General features: G+C 37.8%; 2 protein-coding genes across 6 annotated transcripts in view; one reads left to right on the plus strand and one right to left on the minus strand.

Annotated features, from left to right (window-relative positions):
• Positions 1-14,147, minus strand: part of SENP1 (SUMO specific peptidase 1) — a 118,453-nt gene extending 104,306 nt beyond the window's left edge. The window contains exons 1-7 of one of the 3 annotated variants that reach the window (XM_077170694.1): positions 14,066-14,147; positions 13,434-13,559; positions 10,314-10,361; positions 8,682-8,812; positions 7,436-7,520; positions 6,473-6,514; positions 2,107-2,266 (exon numbers count right to left, since the gene is read on the minus strand). In XM_077170694.1, coding sequence (XP_077026809.1) covers positions 2,107-2,266; positions 6,473-6,514; positions 7,436-7,520; positions 8,682-8,812; positions 10,314-10,317 — 422 coding nt within the window. In that variant the 5' untranslated portion in view covers positions 10,318-10,361; positions 13,434-13,559; positions 14,066-14,147. The other 2 variants (XM_077170693.1, XM_077170695.1) reach the window with 2 other exon arrangements.
• Positions 13,350-21,911, plus strand: part of PFKM (phosphofructokinase, muscle) — a 40,496-nt gene continuing 31,934 nt past the window's right edge. The window contains exons 1-3 of one of the 3 annotated variants that reach the window (XM_077170689.1): positions 14,284-14,577; positions 15,398-15,488; positions 16,508-16,630. In XM_077170689.1, the coding sequence (XP_077026804.1) occupies positions 15,407-15,488; positions 16,508-16,630 (205 nt within the window). In that variant the 5' untranslated portion in view covers positions 14,284-14,577; positions 15,398-15,406. Of the gene's footprint in view, positions 13,452-14,283; positions 14,578-15,397; positions 15,489-16,507; positions 16,631-21,911 lie in introns of those variants that run through there. The other 2 variants (XM_077170690.1, XM_077170692.1) reach the window with 2 other exon arrangements.

The following is a 21,911-nucleotide window of genomic DNA, read 5'->3' on the forward strand; positions in this document are numbered from 1 at the left end:
CTGTGCAATTCAAGGGGGTCCAAATCATCAGGTAAAAAGATTTTCCTCAGATTCTTCCTAGATAACTGCCTTTCTAATCTTGACTTCCTCTAAGATGGCCAACTAGATTCATGAGTCATATACTATTCTCTGTAGCAAAGTGTGGTTTAGCAAAACTATCATATAGAGCCTTGTTCTCTGGGGAATCACTTCTCAGAAGCTCAGGAATGGCCCTGATGGAGCCACTTTTGGCCCCAGTCTCAGAACATACTATTTGGACAAGCTGAGGATTTTTCAAACCATAAACTGCTGATTCCTTTGTGCTTTAAGTTCAGTTCTCAGTTTATGCATGTCCTCTTGCATTTTACTATAAGCAGTAAGGAGAAATCAGGCTGCACCCTCCACACTTAGCTTGGAAATCTCATCAGCTAAATATCCAAGTTCATTGTTTACAAGTTCTGCCTTCCATCCAGCATCAGAATACAATTTCACCAAGTTCTCCACTACTTTATAACAAGGATCACCTTTTTTCCAGTTTCCAATAACACATTTATCATTTCTAAGGCTTCACTGGAAGTATCTTTGACACCCACATTGCTACCAACATATGTTCATGACAAATCATATATTCTCTAAGATGACAGAAACTTTCTCTACTTATTTCTGAACCCCCAGTGGAAACACATTTAATGTCCTTATCTTTATTGACTGTCTCTTCAAAGCAATCTAGGTTTTTTCCACCAAATGCCTCAAAATTCTTTCAGCTTCTACCCCATTATCCAATTTCAAAACCACTTCCACATTTTTAGTAGCATTCCACTTTCTGGTACTCCACTGTCTTAGTTTGCCAGGCCTCTGTGACAAATACCATATAGTGGGTTGGCTTAAACAACGGGAATTTTTAGCTCATGATTTTAGAGAATATAGTCCAAAATCAAGGGGTCAGCAAGGCTATGCTTTTTCCACAAAGTTACAGCATCCTGGTACAAGATCCTTAGGGTTCCTTCACTTCCATAACCGCCTCCTATTACAAGACAATCTCTCTTTACTTATATCTGCTCTTCTGGTTCACTGGCTTCCAGCTTCTTATTGAATGGCCTTTTACTTCTGGCTTCTGGTTTCTTCTCTTTATAAGGCCTCCAGTAATATGGATGAAGATTCAGTTGGGCTACACCTTAACTAAAAATAGCATCTTTAAGAGGTACTATTTACAACAGGTTCACACCCAGAGGATTATGTCTAAATTGGGAAGCATAATTTCAATCTACCACAGGGAAGAAAATGAGATTGTGGGTATTAGTCAGGGATCTTTAGCTTCATCAGTAATATTTTAATATTTAATTGGGAGTAATGAAAATGATTCCCAGGAACACTGACACATGTTCTCAGGTCAAACTGCTGGTAATCATAAAGTTAAAAAAAAAGCCACCTTGTTGGTTTCAAACAAGCTTAACTTTTGACTAAGCAGGAATTTAAATGACCCCACACTTCTAAAATCCATCACCAGAACAGAATTTAAGATGTTAAAGCCATAAATATAAGCTTGGTGAAGGACTAGGTAGGATTTAGAAGCTGGAATAACGAGTTGGAATAACTAGGATAAAATTGTAGCTGTTTTTATTTAAATAGAAGTAGTCCAAGTCTAAGGCCATGAGATGTAGTACAGTTTGGTGTAAGTCAGGTCTCTGCTCATGTGAAAAGCCTGTAAAAGGCTCTGGTTCTCTGCTACTGAAGTTTCAGAGATGATCATAACAACCATATTAATCTTGAAAGATCCCAATATACTTTTTTTTTTTTTTAACACAGGCAGGCACCAGGAATCGAACCTGGGTCTCCAGCATGGCAGGCGAGAACTCTGCCACTAAACCACTGTTGCACCACATCAATATACTCTTGTCCACCAAGATTCCCCTCAAAATTCTCTCCTCTAATAAGATTTGGCTATCACCAAAATTTGCGCACCAAGTAAATTAAAAGGTGAAAGCTTAAAGTGGACTTGTCCATCTCTCTATGGTTTGAAGTCCAAAAATGGTGTTCCTCTTTTAAAATGCCAATGTAATAACTCTCATATCCATCTTTTCTTTTACTTAAGGAAGGGTTTGTGAACTAAGCAGACAGAATACCCACCTTAAGGTCTTTCGGGTTTCAAGGTAAAGACTTCGGCTGTTTCTGGATTTTTGAACAGTTGAACCTGAAGCTGAAGTAGAATTTCTCCACTGGCCATTTGCACTCTGGCCAAAAGTTCTTAAATCACTTGAGCCAAGAAAACTGTCTGAGGAAGGGTTGTCTAAAAAAATAAAATTTGACTAAATTAAACAAGTATCTATAGCTGGTTCTCCATGACTGCAACCATGTTCAAAATTGTACTCTATTCCAACAATACATGTTGGTGTATTGATAATGTGGCATATCATCATGATTCTCATGAAAGAAAGATCCCAGTCTCAACTGCCAGTAAAGTCTGCAGTAAGGGAACTTCTACAAACTATAATTGATTCAGCCATACTAACCTGAAAATTGATGAAGGAGCTGAATCCTGCCACAGCCATGTGCCTTATCTGCATCAATGTGACTCCGTGGTGTCCACCAAAAGTCAACATTTTACCCCAACTATATCTTGCAAGCACTCCCAGGCCTGGGCCTGAAAGAAGGTAGGCCAGACCAGTAAGAAAGCAGGTGGAGGGCCAAGGAGAATTGTAATTCAAATGAACAATAGTTATTGCTTAATAAGCAACTGATGTTACTTTCTTTTTGTTAGTTACCATGTTCATGACTCAGGGGTTGTCACTAAGAGTAGAGAAAGCCTAATTGCTGCTTATTTTGGCTGGCTTATGGCAAAATGACCCTTTATATGCATCTAGTTCTGGTATGATAACCTTGTCGCTAAACGCCATATCAAACCTTTCACCATTCTTGCTATTTCAATCAGACTGAGGATTATGTATTTATTATTTGAATTTGCTGACTTGTAGATTACCAGCCAGGGTGATAAAAATCCCTTGAAGTTTTAATCAAGAATAATAATTTCTATACCTTCCTTGTCCCATTGGCAGGATTGACAATTTAAAATAGCTCCTTCAAAATAACTTTAGATGTTATGCTCCAGTGGAAAAATGAGTTGCTCCGGTGGAAAAATGAGAGCGAGAATACTTTATTTCTTGAAACTTTGTTTAATGTTGACATTTTAAAAGCCCTCTTTCAAAGGACATTACCATAGAAGTTTGCTTAGTATTGTATGTTTATGCTATTTAAAATACTTAGTGCATCTTTTGATCCTCTATCCAATAAGTAAGAGAGCCTATAAAAATGTAGCTTATGTATTCTATTTTTTAAGTTGGACAGGATTTCAGAATTTAGGGAAAATAAGACAGGAAAAAAGCAGTAGTCATGGGTGATATTATTACCAGCTGTTCCACCAGCAGATAGAACTCATCTAATAATTAAAATAAATTAAATTTACATTCAAAATAAATTATACATTTTTCTTTGTAATCACTACCTACACTTAGAAATTATTATTACTATTTTAAGGATAGAGATATCAGGCTAATGAGCCTCATTAAAAAGAACAGAAAATTATTACCTTTAAATGCATAGTAATGACAGTATGAATCTTTGTCTCTCACACCTTTCAGCTAAAATTTGATTAGGGAATGATTTAACTAGAGATGCCTATTTGAGGAATAAGACTGGCAAGAAATTCAAAATAATTTGGCAGGTGGGAAATATGAGACCAAGGACAAACCAGAGTAGCCTTCTCAATGGCATATGACAGAGGCATAAGCCTTAAAACGCAAGGGTAAAGCACAAGGCCAGGAAGTTGGTTTAAACAGAAAAAGCTGGTTTCATCCCACTTAATGAAATCACTAGATAGTCTTCTATTTTTGATGTGATCAAGCAAAGCTAGAGAGGAACAACAGGGGGATGCAGACACTCATTCTTTAGTGAGGGTTTAACCTGGAATTCTGTCATCACCAAGAAATCAGAGATGCAAGTGCCACAAATAAGATTACCTATTATGGGCACATATGCACACCCAAATCTAGAAGGAAATACACCAAAAATTTTATTGTGGTTGTGTGTTCCAATAAATAGAATAATAGGATTTTTCTGCTTTTCTTTACAAATATTTTCAGGGAGCAGGCAATACTTTTACAGAGTTAATAGAATAAACTTTCTATTAAAAAAGAATAGTGTGCCAGGCAATCACTTACTATGAAAGTAAGCATTAATTGCTCCTATTAACCTTAGGATTTATTTAGTCACTATAATAGCAACACACAAATCATCTTACCTACTAAATACCAGTTTAGCAACCTAATTTAACATATCTTCCAAAGATAAGATATTGATAATGATATAAGCATGAACAAAATAATTTATTTCCATCTAAATTTACTTTTTTTTGTTTGGGGATAATTTTTTTTTTTTAAGTTTTCTTTCCATTGTGCTCTTGGCAAAACTGAGAAGTCTTGAATCCTGACCTTCACTAAGTTATTGAAGTAAAAGTATTGCATTTTCTCAGCTTTCTACAGAATCTTTTAAAAATCAGTGCTTTTAACACTCTAATCTTGAGTGGATTAAGAAGTAGACTTTTAAAAACTTTCATCCAGAGATGCAAATCCAGTAAAAGCAGTATGTGAGTAGCTCTAGACCCTAGATTCTAAGGTTTGGGGCTTTCCTATGTTCATTTCCATCTTGCTGGAATTCGAGAGGATTAGAAGGTGAGAAAGGAGACAAATACCAGTACAGCAGTCATAACTGGAGACTAAAGCAGATAAACTTGGAACCTACATCTAGCCCAACTGCAATGTAAGGCACAAAGTGAGTGACCACAGAAATCAACGTGGGAATTATTAGAAAAGACTATATCCAAAGGAAATAGCAGAGACAAAATGAATTGGAATGGATGTGGCAAAGGAAAGAAATTTTTAAAAATACATTGTAAAAGGTAAGGTTATAATTAAAGACTTTATTATTAAGAAAAAGGCATATATTCCCTTGACATTCACAGATTTAAAATTCTGATTATTAGGGAAAAACCATGGAGGTCTTTGATATGCCATAAGCTTGTTTCATCAAGAACTAGATGAAATTTGGCAGAGACGCAAATCTGAATCCTCTGCTTCAAGGCTATGAGTAATTTAGAACATGAGTCTAATAGATAGCCCAGCATCCCCATTTCAATATGGCTTTATTATTCACTATTGTTATTCTCTATTCATCATCATACATACAATACAGTAACTATTAGGATGTAATTTTTTTTCATGTTCCTAAAAAATGGCTTTCAAGATAGAGATAAAACTTTTGTTAAAGATTTTTATATGGGGACCAACTTGAGATATGAAATAAATACAGGAAAATGTAAATATCAAGAATTATATGTTTGAGTACAAAGCCAGGAACATGGTCAAATTTGCCATATTCAAGAACACGAGAATTTGAGATGCTCTCAGATACACCATTTGTGACTATCAAGGGTCTACTAAAATTCAAAAGAAAAAAGCTATAGATACAAATGCTTTAAGTCTTATTATTTATAATGGCTGATTAAAGCACAGGACGATTACTCCAAATTGGACACCTTGGGTCTAGTGTTTCAGAATTTAAAATTTTTGGAATTTTACAAAGACAACCTGGTATACTATATAATACTTCCAGTACAATCTAGAGCAGCACACTGTAATCACATATATTGATATAGTTGTAGCAAAATGTATAAATATTCACATTAAGAGATAAAAATAAAGACAAATTAGAAGACAATTCATGTAGGTTTTGTCAAGAATTCAGGTCAGGTCAGGTTTTACTGCCAAATAAGTTATGAAAAAAGTTTTAGTTTTCAGAGCTGTTGGGGTTTTAGAATTGCACATAAGGGTTTGTGACTGTGTAAATCAATACCATGAATTATTAAATAGAAAAGTGATAAATAATAACAAGAATAACATGTAAACAGGTAGAAAAATAAAAATAGAAATCGTAAACTAAAAAAAGACATTACATGTACTGAATCATACAATGTTTGCCATGTTATGTACACATACATAAAAATCAGAAAAGGCCAGAGCGAAGTTAAATAATAGCTGAGTTGTAGTAAAGGGATTCTGAGCATAATTTTCTATATAATTGTTTATTATTAAGCAATCATTTAAAACTAAAAAAAAACAAAGATTCTATCCACTGGCATATCAGTATGAAATTATAAGTAAATACAGCATGAGTTCAAATGGAAATATTAATGATCAGATTTTATTAACCATTCAACTACTTAACCAATTTTGGGCTCTCTGCTCATCAAAAAATGCCTTAATAATAATGATAGTAGAAGTTACTTTCTGAGCAAATTAGCTGATTTTGCTATATAAATTATGCACATACTATATGGAGGCCACTGCCCATCACAGGAAAGGAAATTCAGTGTCCAGGTAAAGTATCACATACCTAAATGACATTTAAATATAATATAAATCTAAAAGAGCATCATACTAACGTCTTTTTAGGGGAGGAGATCTCATCTTGCTGACAAAGAATCCTGAGAAAGTCAAATAACAACAATAATTATTATTTGCATTTCATATTTATCATCTAAATATATCCTTACAAAATTACAGTGAGGCAGTTCAATGGTAATACTAGTATTGCCATTTATTGAAAGTGAGGAAACTGAGGGAGAGGAGTGAAAGGACATGGAAAGAACAATGATTCTTCAAGGTACACAAGTGTCTGTAATCTTCCTGAGTCATTCTGTCAAGAGGCTAACCAACAAAAACTCTTAAGTTCCCAAGAAAGAGCTAGAAGACCCCTGGGGGTCCAAAATTTAGGAAGAGGGCAGTTGATAAGTCAGGCAGGCCAGAAGATAGGAATACCCTAAAGAATGCTGACTTCTATCATCAAGATAACAAGTTGAATAGGCAAGCCTTTGAATATGCAAGCATGGCTGTGGCAGGTGCGAGACAGAAACATATAATTAACATTTCCTGCCCTGATGGAGGAACAAGCTTGGGTAGAAATAAATTTTCAGTTTCTATAGTTTCAAGCAGATAGAAATAGGCTAACTCTGTGCTTTAAATCTATATAAAACAAATGGCCTTTATATCACAAGCACATTAAAAAAAAAGCTGCATCACTTTTTTATAATAGCATAATTGACAGGTAGGAGAATGGATTCCAAAAAACTTTTCAATTAAAAAATTAGTATTTGTTTGAGACTAGATCAGCAAAGCATTATTTCAACCACAAATAAACATATAAAAACCTTATTACAATAATGTTTTCGCATGGAAAATATCACTTTGCTTTCTAATATTTTTAATTTTAGGAACTGTAAACACAAATGATTTGCTAGGAAGAAATCTGAATATCACTTTGCTTTCCAATATTTTTAATTTTAGGAACTGTAAACACAAATGATTTGCTAGGAATAAATGCCTTGGCTCCAAGCAATGTGTCATACCTGAGTAATAATTTGGACTATAAGCTGCAGTTCTTGTAGAACATGTAAAAGATCGGTCCAAATTTCCTTGCTTGGAAGGCAAAATCTAAACAAAACAGAACATTTTCTTAAATCATATTTTTTACAATAAAGTAGAAAAAAAATTTATGCTAAGAAAAATGCATCATTAAACAAAATTAACAGAATTCAGAATTCTGTAATATAATTAAACAGTGCAATCTGCACATTATTAAGAAAACACATAGACAATCTGATGAGGTAACTGAGGATTTAAGGGAGAAAATGAGCAAAATAAGTTATCCAATTTAAAGAAAGAATACTCATTAGAGAAGAAATAGGAATTTGATATATCTTGTCCTGAAAGACAGTTGCAACATATATCAAAGAGGTAAGAAAATCAAACTGGTTTTGATTCTGCTGACAGAGATGATTCTTAATGCGGAATGGTACTGCACCACCTACTATGACATCTGGAAATGTGTACATACATATTTAGTAATCAAAGTGATTATGGAGGGCAAGTCCTACAGGTATTTAGTACATACAGGCCAAGGATGCTAAACATCCTGCTTTGGATGGGACAGATACATAAAGCAGAGAATTGCTCAATCCAAATTACTAATGACTTTCCTACTAAGACTGCTTTATAACCGTGTTTCTAAAATTTTAATGTACATATAAATCGGATGGGGATATTGTTAAAATATAGATTCTGATTCAGTATATCTGGGGTGGAGTCAGAAATTCTGCATTTCTAACAAGTTCTCAGGGGATGTTGATACTGCTGACATGGACCAAACTTTGAGAAACTAGGCTTTTTTGGGGCGGGGGGGGGGGGGGGGGGGGGGTAGGGTATAGTACATGGCCTGGGAAGAGAAACTAGGCTTTATAATATTGGGAAGTCTCAGAACTGCTGTACATACAATTATACATCCCCCCCTACCCCATATGGTGTTTGGCAATTTTAAGACACTAGTTAAAAGAACACTGACCTGTGAATTGCTAATTGTAGTATTTAGAGGAACAATGAAGAGTTTTCTAAAAGGTATTATCTCAAAGAATTCATACATAACCTGATTCCTGTCTTAACTTTAATACATCAAGTAAAATTCCAAACACTAAAATTCTTGATTCTAAAAAGTATACATAAATACTTGTACTTTGAGTGCGCATTTAAATTATATCAGATAATGACTGAGGATGAGGCAAGGAATTAATTAATTAAGGGAAGAATATTATTCCTAACCTGATGATCAGAAAGTGAGAGCTGGTCCTCTGGAAAACCTGCTTGTGCCAGATGATGGGTTTTGAATACAGAGTTGTGATTCACTAGGGTTACTTCTCCAGCATCCATCCTCATCCTATCAGCAATATCATCTGGGGAAAGAGTCCAAATTAGTTCAAGTCAGATAATTCTTCAATAACTTTTCTCCTGTGAACTAATCTTTTAGCCTAATATAAATGTTCCCCAAAGAAAAACTCCTCAGTCAAACAAAACCCTCCTTCATAACTATAACCATTGGCAAGAAATCTCAAAATGTCACTGTCAAAAGAAGACGCCCAAATACAGAAACTGGCACATTTGCAAGTGATTAAGATTGTCTACACATAGACTAAAAATTTCTATCAGTATAAAAACAGATTAATTAAAAGTTTTAGAAACAGGGCGGTGTGATGGTGGCTCAGTGGCAGAATTCTCGCCTGCTGTGCCAGAGACCCAGGTTCGATTGCCAGTGCCTGCACATGTAAAAAAAAAAAAAAAGTTTTAAAAACAATGAAAATCTTTTAAAAATTATAGATTTTTTACCTATTGAAAAAATGTTAAATATTAAAAACTTAGGGAAAAGTTTTAGCATTTAGAGACAAAACTTATATTGGTTTATTTCCTCTGTTTTAACTCAAAAAGTTGCTTTAAAAATTAACCCACCTGAATATTTTTTCTGTAAAAAGCATAATTTTTAATACTGTGGCAGAATCTTACTTTATTAGTATTTTGAGACCTTTATTATTCAGACAGAGCTAGAATAAGAGCAAATTAGAGTAAGGGAACCCAATAACTTACACTATTATCAGAAATGAGAGAAAACAAAAACAAAGGATCAGGAAAAAAGGAGACAGCAAAAGTAGACTAAGCAAAAGGGAAACACAGAAAGTAAAGAAAAGGCTATTACAAATTTGAAAGGAGTGCATGGGATATTATACAATCTTAAGTAAAAAGGCTCTTCCACCTATCCCCAAATTGACTACTAGTGCTGACTTTACATTGACCCCCTACAGACATAAAAATACCATGAATGAAATAGTGGAAAATACTGATTTTCAATGCCACGAATGAAACGAAATAAAGCTTTCACCTTAATCAAATTATTTATCATATAGAAGGCAGTATAACATAGTACTAAAGAAGAAGGACTCTGAAACCAGAATGCCTGGATTCAAATCCTGTCTCCACCAATTACAGCTGTGTGACCACATGCAAGACTCATAACTTGTGTCTCAGTTTCCTTATTGATAAAAGGGGGTTAATAACAGAACCTACAAAGTATCCTTGTAGGATGATTATAAGAATTAAGTGAGTTAATATATTCTAAGTGTTTAGAACAGGGCCTGGCACATAGAAAATGCTTGATAAAAGTGTTTTTGGTTTTTTCAGTACAATGAATGAGAAAATGTTTGTAATCGCTTCCATAAACAATGTCCTATCAAAAACAAATTATGTCTGGTATACGGGATTACATAATTAGAATTGCGATCTCCTTAAAATTAATATTAAGAACAAAGATGCAAATATTGAAAATGTTAGAAAAACCCATTGTCTTACTCCAGGCTGATTGATCAGAGTAACTAATAGGACTGAACAACTACTTCTTAGTCTTACCCATGACAGGTCTTTTCACATCACTGGCTTTAGCAACGATACAAAGTCCTGAAAAAAAAAAAGAGAGAGAAAACAAAGACATGAAATATTTAACCTTCTACTTCATATAAATATAGCACAGGAAACCACTCAAAAAAGACATTTTGTTTGTGTTCTTAGCAGAGAAAAATACAAGGTGGTAAGGTCAGGTGAATTACTGAAAAAGACTGAAACTAAAACTAGCCTGAGGATGTTCCAAACATTTCTGCAACCTATGCTACTTTAAGTAGAAATTATAGATTACCTGTAGAATCACAGATATTAAAGCAAGAAGACAGTTTGGAGAGCCAACCCTTGGGAGATAAGTAATTTACATAAAGTCATAGGTAGTGACTGTGATGAAATTACAACCTAGAAATTCTTCCCTATCCATTGTTCTTTCTTTTGTCACACTAAACAATTTCATAAACAACTCAAACTGCCCCTTTGCCCATGTGAAATTACTTTCTCCTCCAATGTACCTACTTTTCATAGAAAAAAAAAATTAAAAGTCTGCTTGCATCTAGCTTAATAAACACATCCTCGGCAAGTGAACTTCTTAGCAGATTACCAAGAGGAGAAGAAGAGGGATGGTACTACTCATACCTATATAGATTCATAATCATATCACAGTATTTTTCTTCCACAATATTTTTTAAAAGATTGAGCACCTCATCAACTACACAGCAATACTAAGGCTTCAATGTATTCAGGAGACTGGAAGATGGTAATAGGCATTCTTTGTGGTCACAATAACAAAATGTACACACAAAAGAAGACTGAGTTATTCCTGGCATAGTTAAAGACTAGTAATCATCTGATCACCTAGCCTTGCCAGGGAGGATTCCCAAATAATTTAAGCCTTAGATTTATGCTTCAAAGATATTTTCAAATACTCCATTTAATACAAGGCTTTTATCTGGAAAATGTCCAGGTATTCTTTCATTTTTTAATAAGGTAGAATTTCCTGGGCCCTAGATTAAGGGAGAACATAAATAAATTAACACTGGCTTTTTCACATTTCACTCTTTCGAAACGACCTCATAATTGTAATCATTAGCCCTTTCTTGGTATTAAGAAGAATGTCAATTAAAAATTTGGTACCCAGAAGAACACACTCATGTTAACTTCCTTTGCATTTTCCTTAGAAGGCCATGAAGAGGAAGAAAGCTAGAAATTCAAATAATTTTAGATTATGTCCAGAGAGGTTAAATGACTTATCTGAAATCATACACATAAAGGACAAAACGAGGACAAGAATCCAGGTATCCTGACTCCTGAGCAAATGCACTATGAAACAAACTTCACACCCTTCACAAACAAAGCTTCATACCCTTCATACCCTCATTTAAGGGCTCATACACACTGGCAAGATAAAAGTAATCCCTCACTAACCCTGGAGAATCCATAGTGATTTATAATTTCAAATAAGGTCCCACACTCACATTTTAGTAAAACACATCCACCTTCTTCAGTGTACTTGTATTTTTACCAATCTACAATTACTTTGGTGGAAGGGATATTTTACCTCAAGATTCTCCATGAAATGTTCGATCTATAATTTTTGAGGCCACCAATGAAAACATTCTATAATCTTGTCAGTGTCTGAGAAATTAGGAATAAGTGAATCCAATTTTAAAAGATTCTACAATTTAAAATCAACAATTTTGATTTTTCATGTCCTGTAGCTCAAATGCATTTTGTGGGCGTAAGAGTTTTTGTTCTTTTAGGAAAATTATTCTAATAATTAGTTTTCTAGTACACAGTGACCACTTAAATTTACTGAAAAAACATAAGAAGTTATAAGTATCAGGTGAAATCAGGTTAGTAACTGAATGCAAGGTAATAAGAAATCTGAGAGAGAAAAAAAAAAGGTTGGTAAAGTCCTAACTGTAATAGAATATAACAAGTATGGAAAAGCATTGGAAAGTTTGCATACATGTATGGAGGTATGAAAAAGAATATGTTTAGGGCTAAGATAAAGTTACTGGAAAATATACACCAGGAGAAGCATTATACAATTAGCTTCGGCTAGGATCAAGACGTGATTAGAACAATTTATGACATAAGAAGACTGTAGAAATGATCACATGAATCACCCTCCCCTGAGCTCTGGAAAACAATTACGTAAATGGTATAATCTGTCCTAAAACCTTACAAATTTTATTTTGTTTTTCATATTTTTACATGTAATATATCCCAATTAGACACTAGAACAACAAAAAGGGAAAGACTAAGTATTCAACTTCTTTCACACAGCAAACACTGTCAACTACAGGCTGTGCAGGGTACTGGGTATTCAAAGATGGTCCCTGGCACTGAGAAACTCACTGTCTAGTGGGGGAAGCTAAATCCATAAACAGACCCATAGCAAGACAATAAAGTGGTGCAACTGGTAGGTGAGGGAGTCAGGAGGAAAAAAGGGCTCCCATATCAGGAGTCAAGAGTTACATCACTTAAGCCTGAAGTAGCAGAACCTGTTTTGAAATCCATTCACTCCCTCTATACTTAACTCATCAGATGGGTGACACCAAGAACATCCTCTCAGTGGGGATAATTAATTGGAATCAGGTAAAGATGAATGAGGTTTCTCAAAACAAAAAAGAATGAGGCTTCCTGAAAGGGACTGGACGAAAAAAAAGACAGGAATCTCTAAACTGAAAGATTAAGAGATCATGCTTAAGGTTTAACTGTAACTGTATTTTCTTAATGCCATGTAATCAGCATTCCAACACGAGTCCTTAACACAAAATATTTTTATGAAGGATAAAGATTTGGGAGATGATGAGATTTACTCCATTTAGGATATCCAATTAGAACAAGGACTTTTAAGTCAAATAATTGGTAGCCTATGAAAGGCTCTTTATTAATGTTACAAGAATCACCATCCCAAATATCAAAAGTACCAAACGTGAAGGGAAATAACTTTAACTGGGCTGGCTTAAAAGTGATAAAGTGTAAAGTTATTGCCAACGGATAGTGGAAATACTGCAGAGGCACCGATAAAGAGAAATCACCAAGCTCAAGAAAAGAGAAACTGAGCATATATCCGGAGAGATCACGTTAGAGCACACCAAGAAAGAGACGGTTCAAGGGGATTACCAGGAGGCGATGAGCCAGGTAAGCAAACTGTGGCAGTTAAGGGGATTTTCACAACCCGGACAGGAAGGTCCAGACGTTTGTTTCTGGCGGTGGAACTAGCGATTATCACATCTCAGGGAAATATCACTGAGTGAAAGAGTTGGAGAAATGTTGACGTGAATCGCAGTAGTAGTCGAGAAAGCTCCCTCAAGTCTCAAGGAAGGCGGGAGGTGAAGCAAGAGTGACGGAAAGCTGAGCTTCCCGACGAAAACAGCTTTCCCCTGAAAGAAGCCCCCGCTCTGGCGGGAAAGCCCGGGAGTCCCAACCGGCCTTAACCCACAAGTAAGGCCGAGCACGAGACGGGGCCTGCGATACCGGGAGGGGGGCAGACTCTGCGCGGTCCGGGAGAAGGCCTGAAGGAACGACCTCAGAAGCCTAACTAACGGCCGCCGGCCTGACCGCGGCTGGTGGACAGCAGGGGGGTGGGAGGTGGGGGGTGTCCCAGGGGGCGGGGCAGAGGAAAAGATGCCGGCGCCTCAGCAGTTCCCCCTTCTGCCTCGCCCAGCCCAAACCGGCCGGCCCGGTCCGGCACTGCCTCGCGGCCCAGGCTCCCTCCATCCTCACCCCTCCCCCAGCTTCCCGCCGCCACTCACCGAACCGGAACCGGCTGCTATGCGAAGGGGTTTCCGGCCGGGCGCGGAACGCAAAACCCGGGAACCGCCACGAACCGGAACCACCTCTACAACACCGGAAGAGCGGCTCGGTGGCTGCGGAGGAGGGGGCCAGAGAAGGGGTGGGGTGGGGTGGGGGCAGGAGGTCAAAGATCAGAGTTGAGGACCTACGGAACGCCTGCGCAGTGTGGCGAGCGCATCAAAGGCTGTGGTTATAATTTCCCTTTTCAAGTTTCAGTTTTGGCTCTTTCTGTTTCTGATTATTGGAATATTATTAGTGCGCTCTCCGTCCTCAGCTTTTCTCTGCTCCCTCGGCCTCCGTATCCGCCACCTTCTGGTTCCGCACGGCCATTTTTGCTTACTCTCCGATTTCTATGGCTGCTTTTTGCTGTGGTCCTAGATTTTGCGGGAGCGTTTGGCGTCCCCGACAGATGGGGACCTGAATTTTAAGTCGAATCTCAGGCTGTACCGTGTTTTATCGAGAGTCGCAGAACGTTAGTTAGAGATTATTGGAAATATTTTATTCCAACCGATGAGAGGAGCGAATTGTTTTCCCAAAGTTATAAAGTGCATGGCATATCTGGGACTGGGAAACAAGTTTACAAATTTGTAATCCTGTACTGTTTGCACTACAGCATGCTTGACTGGCCATCCGGCAAAAAGAAAGCTCTTGGGAAGGGTTTAGTTTAGACTCTGGGGACATGTAGAATCTTCTAGAAATCTGGGGCAGTTTGAAACACAGGCACACATGTCAGGAAAACTATAGATAACCCACGAAAGATCTACTTTTCTAAGAAGAGATAGGAAAGAACCCAGGAGACTGTAACCTCTGATGGACTAAGTGGCCTTGATGTACCTTGAACCCCATTGGTCAACTTGTAAACTGTGCTGTACTTTTTAAAAGAAAATAATGGAAAGAAGCATGTCTTTAATTCGGATCATTTATGAAGCCCCCTCAGCTTGGCTGGGCCTTGGACCTAGGCCATGGCTAAAGTCTTGAAGAATTAATCTATGTACTCACTCCAGATCTAGTTCACAGCTACCATCTGAGGTCAAACTTAAGGAAGGTGTCTGGAGTATCAGAAAAGATACTCTCAGCAGCAGGAAAAAGAGGGTGCTTGATGAGTTCAGGGGATCATGTCCTATCAAAAGCATAAGAGTAGGTTACTTTTATTACTTCACATATTTTAATATTTTTGTTGCTGTCAAGTTCTAAGGCCTAGTAGTTTTGAGCATATACGGTCATATCAGTTTTGTCCATCTTAATCATTCTATAGATCTGTTCATTTCATCTGAATTCTCCTCTATTTCTAGGAGACAACCATGCATAAAGAGGAATTTCATCTGAAATTTTTCATGTGTGTGATTCAATCTCGACAGTTAGTCAGGACTCCAGAGAGCACAGGTACCATTCTCCTAATCATACTTCTGCGACAGAGAATGAGTTCTCTCACAGGGCATCACAAAGGCAGGATTACTAGTATTAATGTCCTGGCCAGCGGGACGATCAACCGAGGTTCTAACTACTTTGAGGAAAGAATGAAATGGGACAAAGAGACGCGAAGAATGACAGCAAGACAAGTAGTCTGATCAAGCTGCAAAATTTTATTGAAAAGGCTGGGTATATATACTTAGAAGGAGAGGGGGTAGCTAGTAGGGATAGGTGGCGATCTCTGATTGGGTGAATAAGGACGAAGGGATGACTTGGGATTGGTGACTGCTGTTGCTAGGGTGGAGGGCAGATGTATGGCTAGTACTTTTGGTGTGAACTACTACTACTTCCGTGAAGAAGGCTGATTATAGCTTAGGCTGTTCTTTGTTTCAGCCCTGGCGGCCATGTTGCATGTTTCCGGCATGCTGAGGGTGGAATTTATACATGCTACTTTAATTGTCCCCAGCATATTAATACAGACCTTTGGGGTCAACTGAACTTGTTTATCTGTTACCACTATGGCAAGATATTATATCTCTCAGTCATATATTTTCTTTGTACAAGTATCAGGTGAGATTTTGAACTGGTATGTGGGGATAGGCCCCAGGCAGATAGGGCGGTCTTGGAAATCGAGGAGAACAAGCTTTGATAGCTTGTAGAATTCTTTAAACCTGTCCAGGCTCATCTGTGAGAGTTGTTGCCATTGTAATTGATACTCCAAAACCTAAAAGATAAATTGAGCTCCAAAAGAAAACTGGCCTCTTTCACCCCAGTCTACTATGTATCCTACTTTTTCCCCAGTTTTATTATCAAAGGAACCATTTTGAGGTGAGATAGTTATTGAAAAGAATCATCACCTCTCTGATTTTTCACTGGATTGTTGGAAAGAAGGCCCTAGACAGCCAGGAATTAGAGGGAGAATGGAAGGAAGTAAGGAGCATTCCCTTCCCTGAATCCCACCTTGAGGGTAACCTAAAGCTACTACTTCCTAGCTGGGGAACCTTCAACCTCAAGCATGCTCATACAAAAGCCACCACCAGAGACAGATGCCTTGAAGAGTCTAAATACTATGGATGATCCAGGCACCGTGGATGGCATACCTATTTTGAAAAACGGTGAGGCATATGGGTAAACAAGGGGTGAAATTTGGAAAGGTTATTGGAAAGTGAAACATTTGTGGGTAGCATTATAAATTGAGGTAGATACCAAAGCTGAAGTATGACTTAAAACCTAGGGAGATAGTATATGTGTGTATGTATAAGAGAGTAGGAGGATAGCTGGGAAACTGTAGAAAGAGGAACATTTTTCTCTATGAAAAATAGCATTAGTCAAAAAAAGTCAGTTTACTCCCTCATAACTGTAAGCTACTAATTTGTTTTACCCTATGTCAGCAACCTTGATATGTAAAAATGTGAAATAAAAAAGGGGTTAAGTTAAGGAGTTATATTAAAAATGATTCCAGGGTGGTGCGACAGTGCTCAGTGGCAGAATTCTTGCCTACCATGCTGGAGACCCAGGTTCAATTCCTGGTGCCTGCCCATGCAAAAAAAAAAAAAGATTCCAAATTTTGTGAAAATATTTACCTTAGGAATCTATTTAATAACAAATTTCTCTTATATATTTTAAGTAATGTGCAGTTAATAAGCAATTTACATGATGCTTCAGAAACACATGTGTGTATAGAAATACATCTATATTAGAATTAGTTCACTGTAAACATATACTGAGTTACCACTATGTGCCCAATATTATACTAGAAATGATAGGTTGTAAAAAATATATGACATATTCTTGTCATTGTCCCAATAGTTTACAGTTTGGAAATACTTTAGGGATTACTTAGTCCAACCGCCTTATATTTTCAGAAGAAATGCAGGTTTTAAAAAGTTTCTCAAGTTGGTGGTTTCATTGGAGTAATTTCTCCCAGTATCTCTGAAACACATAGCAGTATTTATGCAAAATTTTTTTCAGTACTTTGTATTTGAAGTCATTTTGTTTGTGTGTGTGTATGTGTGTGTGCATGCGTTGGCTCAGTAGAAATGAAAAAAAAAAAGCTCCCTATCCCCCAGGAGCTTACAACCAAGAAGAGGTTATATGAAACAATGTGTCAGTTAGGAGCTTGATAACTTTGGTCTAAAACGTCCAGTTTCAAAAGAAGATGCCATAGAGAAGTAGGAAATGGAGAAATCAAATGACTGTTTAGGCAGAGCTTCACTGAGCTCCAGCATGTTCACAGAGCACCATCCACTCCTGAGCTTTGAAATTGCATAAACTCAAATTTTATTGTCTTGTTAGTGTGCCTAGAGTTCACCAGACTCACAGGAACATTATTTTTATATAAAAATAACTATTCAAATATTGGAGCAATCAAAATATATCTTTTTGTGCATGGCAAGTATGTGTGGTCTATGTCCCTTTAATCACACTTGCTCTGCCCATGCAAAACAAAGTTGCCAGAAACAATAAATAAATCCAACTGGTGGCCTTGTCCTCTTGTTTCTGAAATTTATACAGATTATTACTTATTTGCCCTCATCTTCCCTGCTTTTCCCATTCTCATTTTTGCTCCATACTAATAATACCTATCTCAGACCCCCTTTGCCCTGATGACTTATTTGGATCTGCCTCTCTGGTTTGATCTCAGCATTATCCCATGGACAAAATTCTGATGTTCAACTATTGGCTTCAAGCATTGAGGCCTCAGGTAAGAGCCACTCTTAACTCTCCCAACATTGCCACTAGAGAAGGGAAATAAAATATCTTGCTAATTTATTCCAATGTCTTTTCTCTCTCCTCCTGCCCTCCCTGCCCCCCCCCCCATCTTCCTTCCTTCCTTCCAAAAAAAAATCTGTTGGGCATATAACAGTTAGGCATTGTACTTGGCACTAGGGATAAAATAGTAAAACAGATACTTTCTTGCCCTTATGAAGTTTATAGTTTTGTGGGAGTGAAGGCAGTTATCACATGATCACACACTGGTTACATAAATAGAATGGTGCTAGTATAATGAAAGAAAATAATATCATGTAACCAGAATATAAAACAAGGGACCTAATCTGTCTTGAGAAATCAGAAAAGCCTTTTTGGAAGGCCTGAGGGATGAGTGTGTGATAGGCAAAGTAGAGAGAAGAGCTTTTCCAGGAAAAGAAAAACTACCCCCCAACAGGAAGAAGTTTGTCTCATTGAAAAAGCAGAATGGGCCAGTATGCCTTGAGGGAGGGAAAGATAACCAGAGATGGAACTCTAAAGGCACTAGTGTAAGAGCCAGATCATGCAATGCTTTCTAGTTATTAACATTTTCAAGCTATTGGAAATCACTAAAGAGAATGACAGAACCATATTTGTGTTTTTAAAAGATTGTTCTGGTTACCAGGTGAAGGGTGAACTGGAGGAGAGCAAGAGTGATTACCTTCTCTGGTGAGATGGAAAGTGCCACTGCCTTATTCCATTCCCTATATCCAAGCATTGCCACCCTATTGGGCACCAGTGAGAAACTCATGTCATCAAATTGTGTGGTTGAAAGAGGTGAACATAGAGCTATTGATGCTACACATGCAAAAACCCTGCTCTGATGTCCTCTGGTGCTGCTGCCAGCATGAAAAATTCATAAGGACTCCCTCCAGGATGATCTGCCTCTTGCTCTAAATGCAGCTATATATGGAGATATTAAGCTATAGCCCTCAAGAATAATGGTATGCATTTTGTTTCTAGTCTAGGGATGCAGATACAACCATTATTTTCTCCAACTACTGTGCATCACAATTAAAAGCTCTGCCTGTACTATGAGGAGGCAGGTTGTGTGTGTGTGTGTGTACTTCTGACCTATGAAGGATCTATACCCAGCATAAGGAAGCCATTTAGTCCTGCATTGGAGCACAGCAAGGGAGTGAGGCACCTAGGCATCATCCTTTACCTCTATGTCCTGGCCCCCAAGTTTTATAAAGAAATGTAATTAGCATACCCAGATAGTCCATTTAGCTCAGAGCATTGGACAGTTACCTCCAGGACAAAGGCGCAGGAGCAGTAGGCAACTGTGGGGCAGGCTCTGATCCAACAGGTGCAGTTACCCACTAGCCTCTCCTTTGCATATGGATTTTAATGATGGGCAGCCTGTTTAGGCAACCGGTGACTGGAGATCACTTATTGAGCTGCAAATTGGGGAGTCTGCCAAGATATTGGTACCACATCCATCTGCTCCTATGTCCACCCCTCCCCAGAAGAATGACTTTGCTATAGTATTGTTTACTTCATCTAGGCCATTCTAAGCATTGCCTATGCCGCCTGCTGCCCTTCTGTTCTTGTACAACTACACTCACACCCAAGTGGTTCACACAGAACAGCATGCAACGTTACCCCAACATTGTGAGTACAGGTTATATGGAGAAATGATGTCTGTTGACCATAGCCCAAGTTCCTTCCAAGCAGGTATTCTTGTTTTCTGCATCACAGATAAGATTCTCCATAGAGACATTACGTTGTAGCAATCCAAGAAACTACTCCTGCTCAAGGAAAATCTTGCCTTTATCAAGATTACCTTAACTTCAACATAGTAACCAATTGACCTGCAGATCCCAGACTCCCAGAACCAGCTCCATGCAACTTGAGTCTTCATGAAGCTGCAAATCTCAGGGCTCTAAAAACTTCTGTTGAATTGGGAAAGACATTGAGTAGACAGATGTTGTTCTGCCAGTCAAATTTGCAAGGATACCTCTAGACCTATGGACCACTTATGTTACCTTTCACTGAATACAGATCATCTTATATAACCTCTTAAACCACTCTACTCTGGGGGTTGTGTATCAAACCATCTCTCAGTTAGCCAAGGGAAATGCATTAAATAGCCTAGAAATATAAGCCTTGAAGTAATATAATTACTAAATAGCAAATGCTTCCATTTTATGCTTGATAAAGTCTTAGCAGATCTGAAGTGAAAACTTACAGGATTGTGTCTTATACCATGATTGTCTTCTCTGCTCTGTCTGATATTCACCAAAACTACTTTTTATAGAAAGAAAAAGTTTCTCTGGGTCAAGCTGAGGCTGTATACCTCAGCTGAAGAATTTGTTTACCACTGCCCTCATCAAGACTTGAAAGTGGTGCCTTTGGCCTTACAGTAGAGGTCATATTGTCACCTGTTACCCGGTCCCTGCCCTAGCTTTTTCAAGAAAATTATCCTTGATGACATAAATGACCCCATGGGAGCCATGCAAGGCTTCTAGGCATGCAGGTCACTGTTCAAGCTGGCATGCTTGGACCTCCATAGCTAAGAACAATGGTTCTCAAACTTGAGTGTGCATTAGAATGCCCTGGATGGCTTGTTAGAACAGCGTGCTGAGCCTCACCCCCAGAGTTTTGACTCAGTAGCTCTGGGGTGAGACCCAAGAATTTGAACTTCTAACAGTTTTCCATGCTATGCTGATTTGCTGGACTGGAACTGAAAACAATTGACTTAAACCAGTTCAAGCCTATGAAGAACTCAAGCGAGTTGGAATAGTCAGATAGGTCCCCTGTGTCAGAAAACTTGAATATTAATAGCTAATAAAGGCTGCTCCAACATGGGACATACTGTCTCCAGGGTCACCCTATCCCAGCTAGAGATAGAAATGACTCTCCAATGTGGATGTGATTTTTTATTCAAGGAGTAACTTGATGAGATCCGAGAGTTGTGTAGAAGTTAGAGATCCAGATGGATACTGGTTTCAACCAAGAGAGAAGCCCACATCCAAGTGCTGCACATGTTTCACATCAATTCAACAAATCATTGCAGCCCCATTTACGATTCTGATTCTAGTACAAAGAGAATCTTAGTGGCCCTATGATAGGACATGCTTAACTTGTTCTTGCTTTTGCATTTGCTAAATGCCCTCTCATTCATTCAAACCTCTTCTTAATGTTATCTCCTTGGTGAGGTTTTTCTTCTCTACCTTACATAAGATTGTATCCATGTCCCTCTGTTTCTTTGCCTTGATTTATTTTCCTTCATAAAACTACCAGATTTATAATCTGATTTCCTTATTAGCTTATAAACCCCATGAAGACAAACAAGGTTTTTCTTCTCAGTCCTTGATCCCTTTGAGCTTGGAACAGTGCCTAACATACAATGGTATTCAGTATTTGCTCAATGAATACAAAACACATGTAGTATACTATTTCCTGTTCTCCTGGGCTAGAATCATGTCTGGGTAACTGCTGTACCTAGTTCTCATTCCTAAATGTTATGGTATATCATCACTACTATCATCATCAACATCATCTTCATCTCATCACAATGGTCTTAATGTAGATCTGTACAACATCCCGTAGACAGGACACCATTCCAGTAAATGGACTCATGCATATGGCATACATCATTTTCTTTAATGCTCCCCTGTCAATGCCAGCCTCTGGTGATCATTG

This window comes from Tamandua tetradactyla, chromosome 7 (genome assembly GCF_023851605.1).
Source record: "Tamandua tetradactyla isolate mTamTet1 chromosome 7, mTamTet1.pri, whole genome shotgun sequence".
In the NCBI taxonomy this organism is placed as follows: Eukaryota; Metazoa; Chordata; class Mammalia; order Pilosa; family Myrmecophagidae; genus Tamandua; species Tamandua tetradactyla.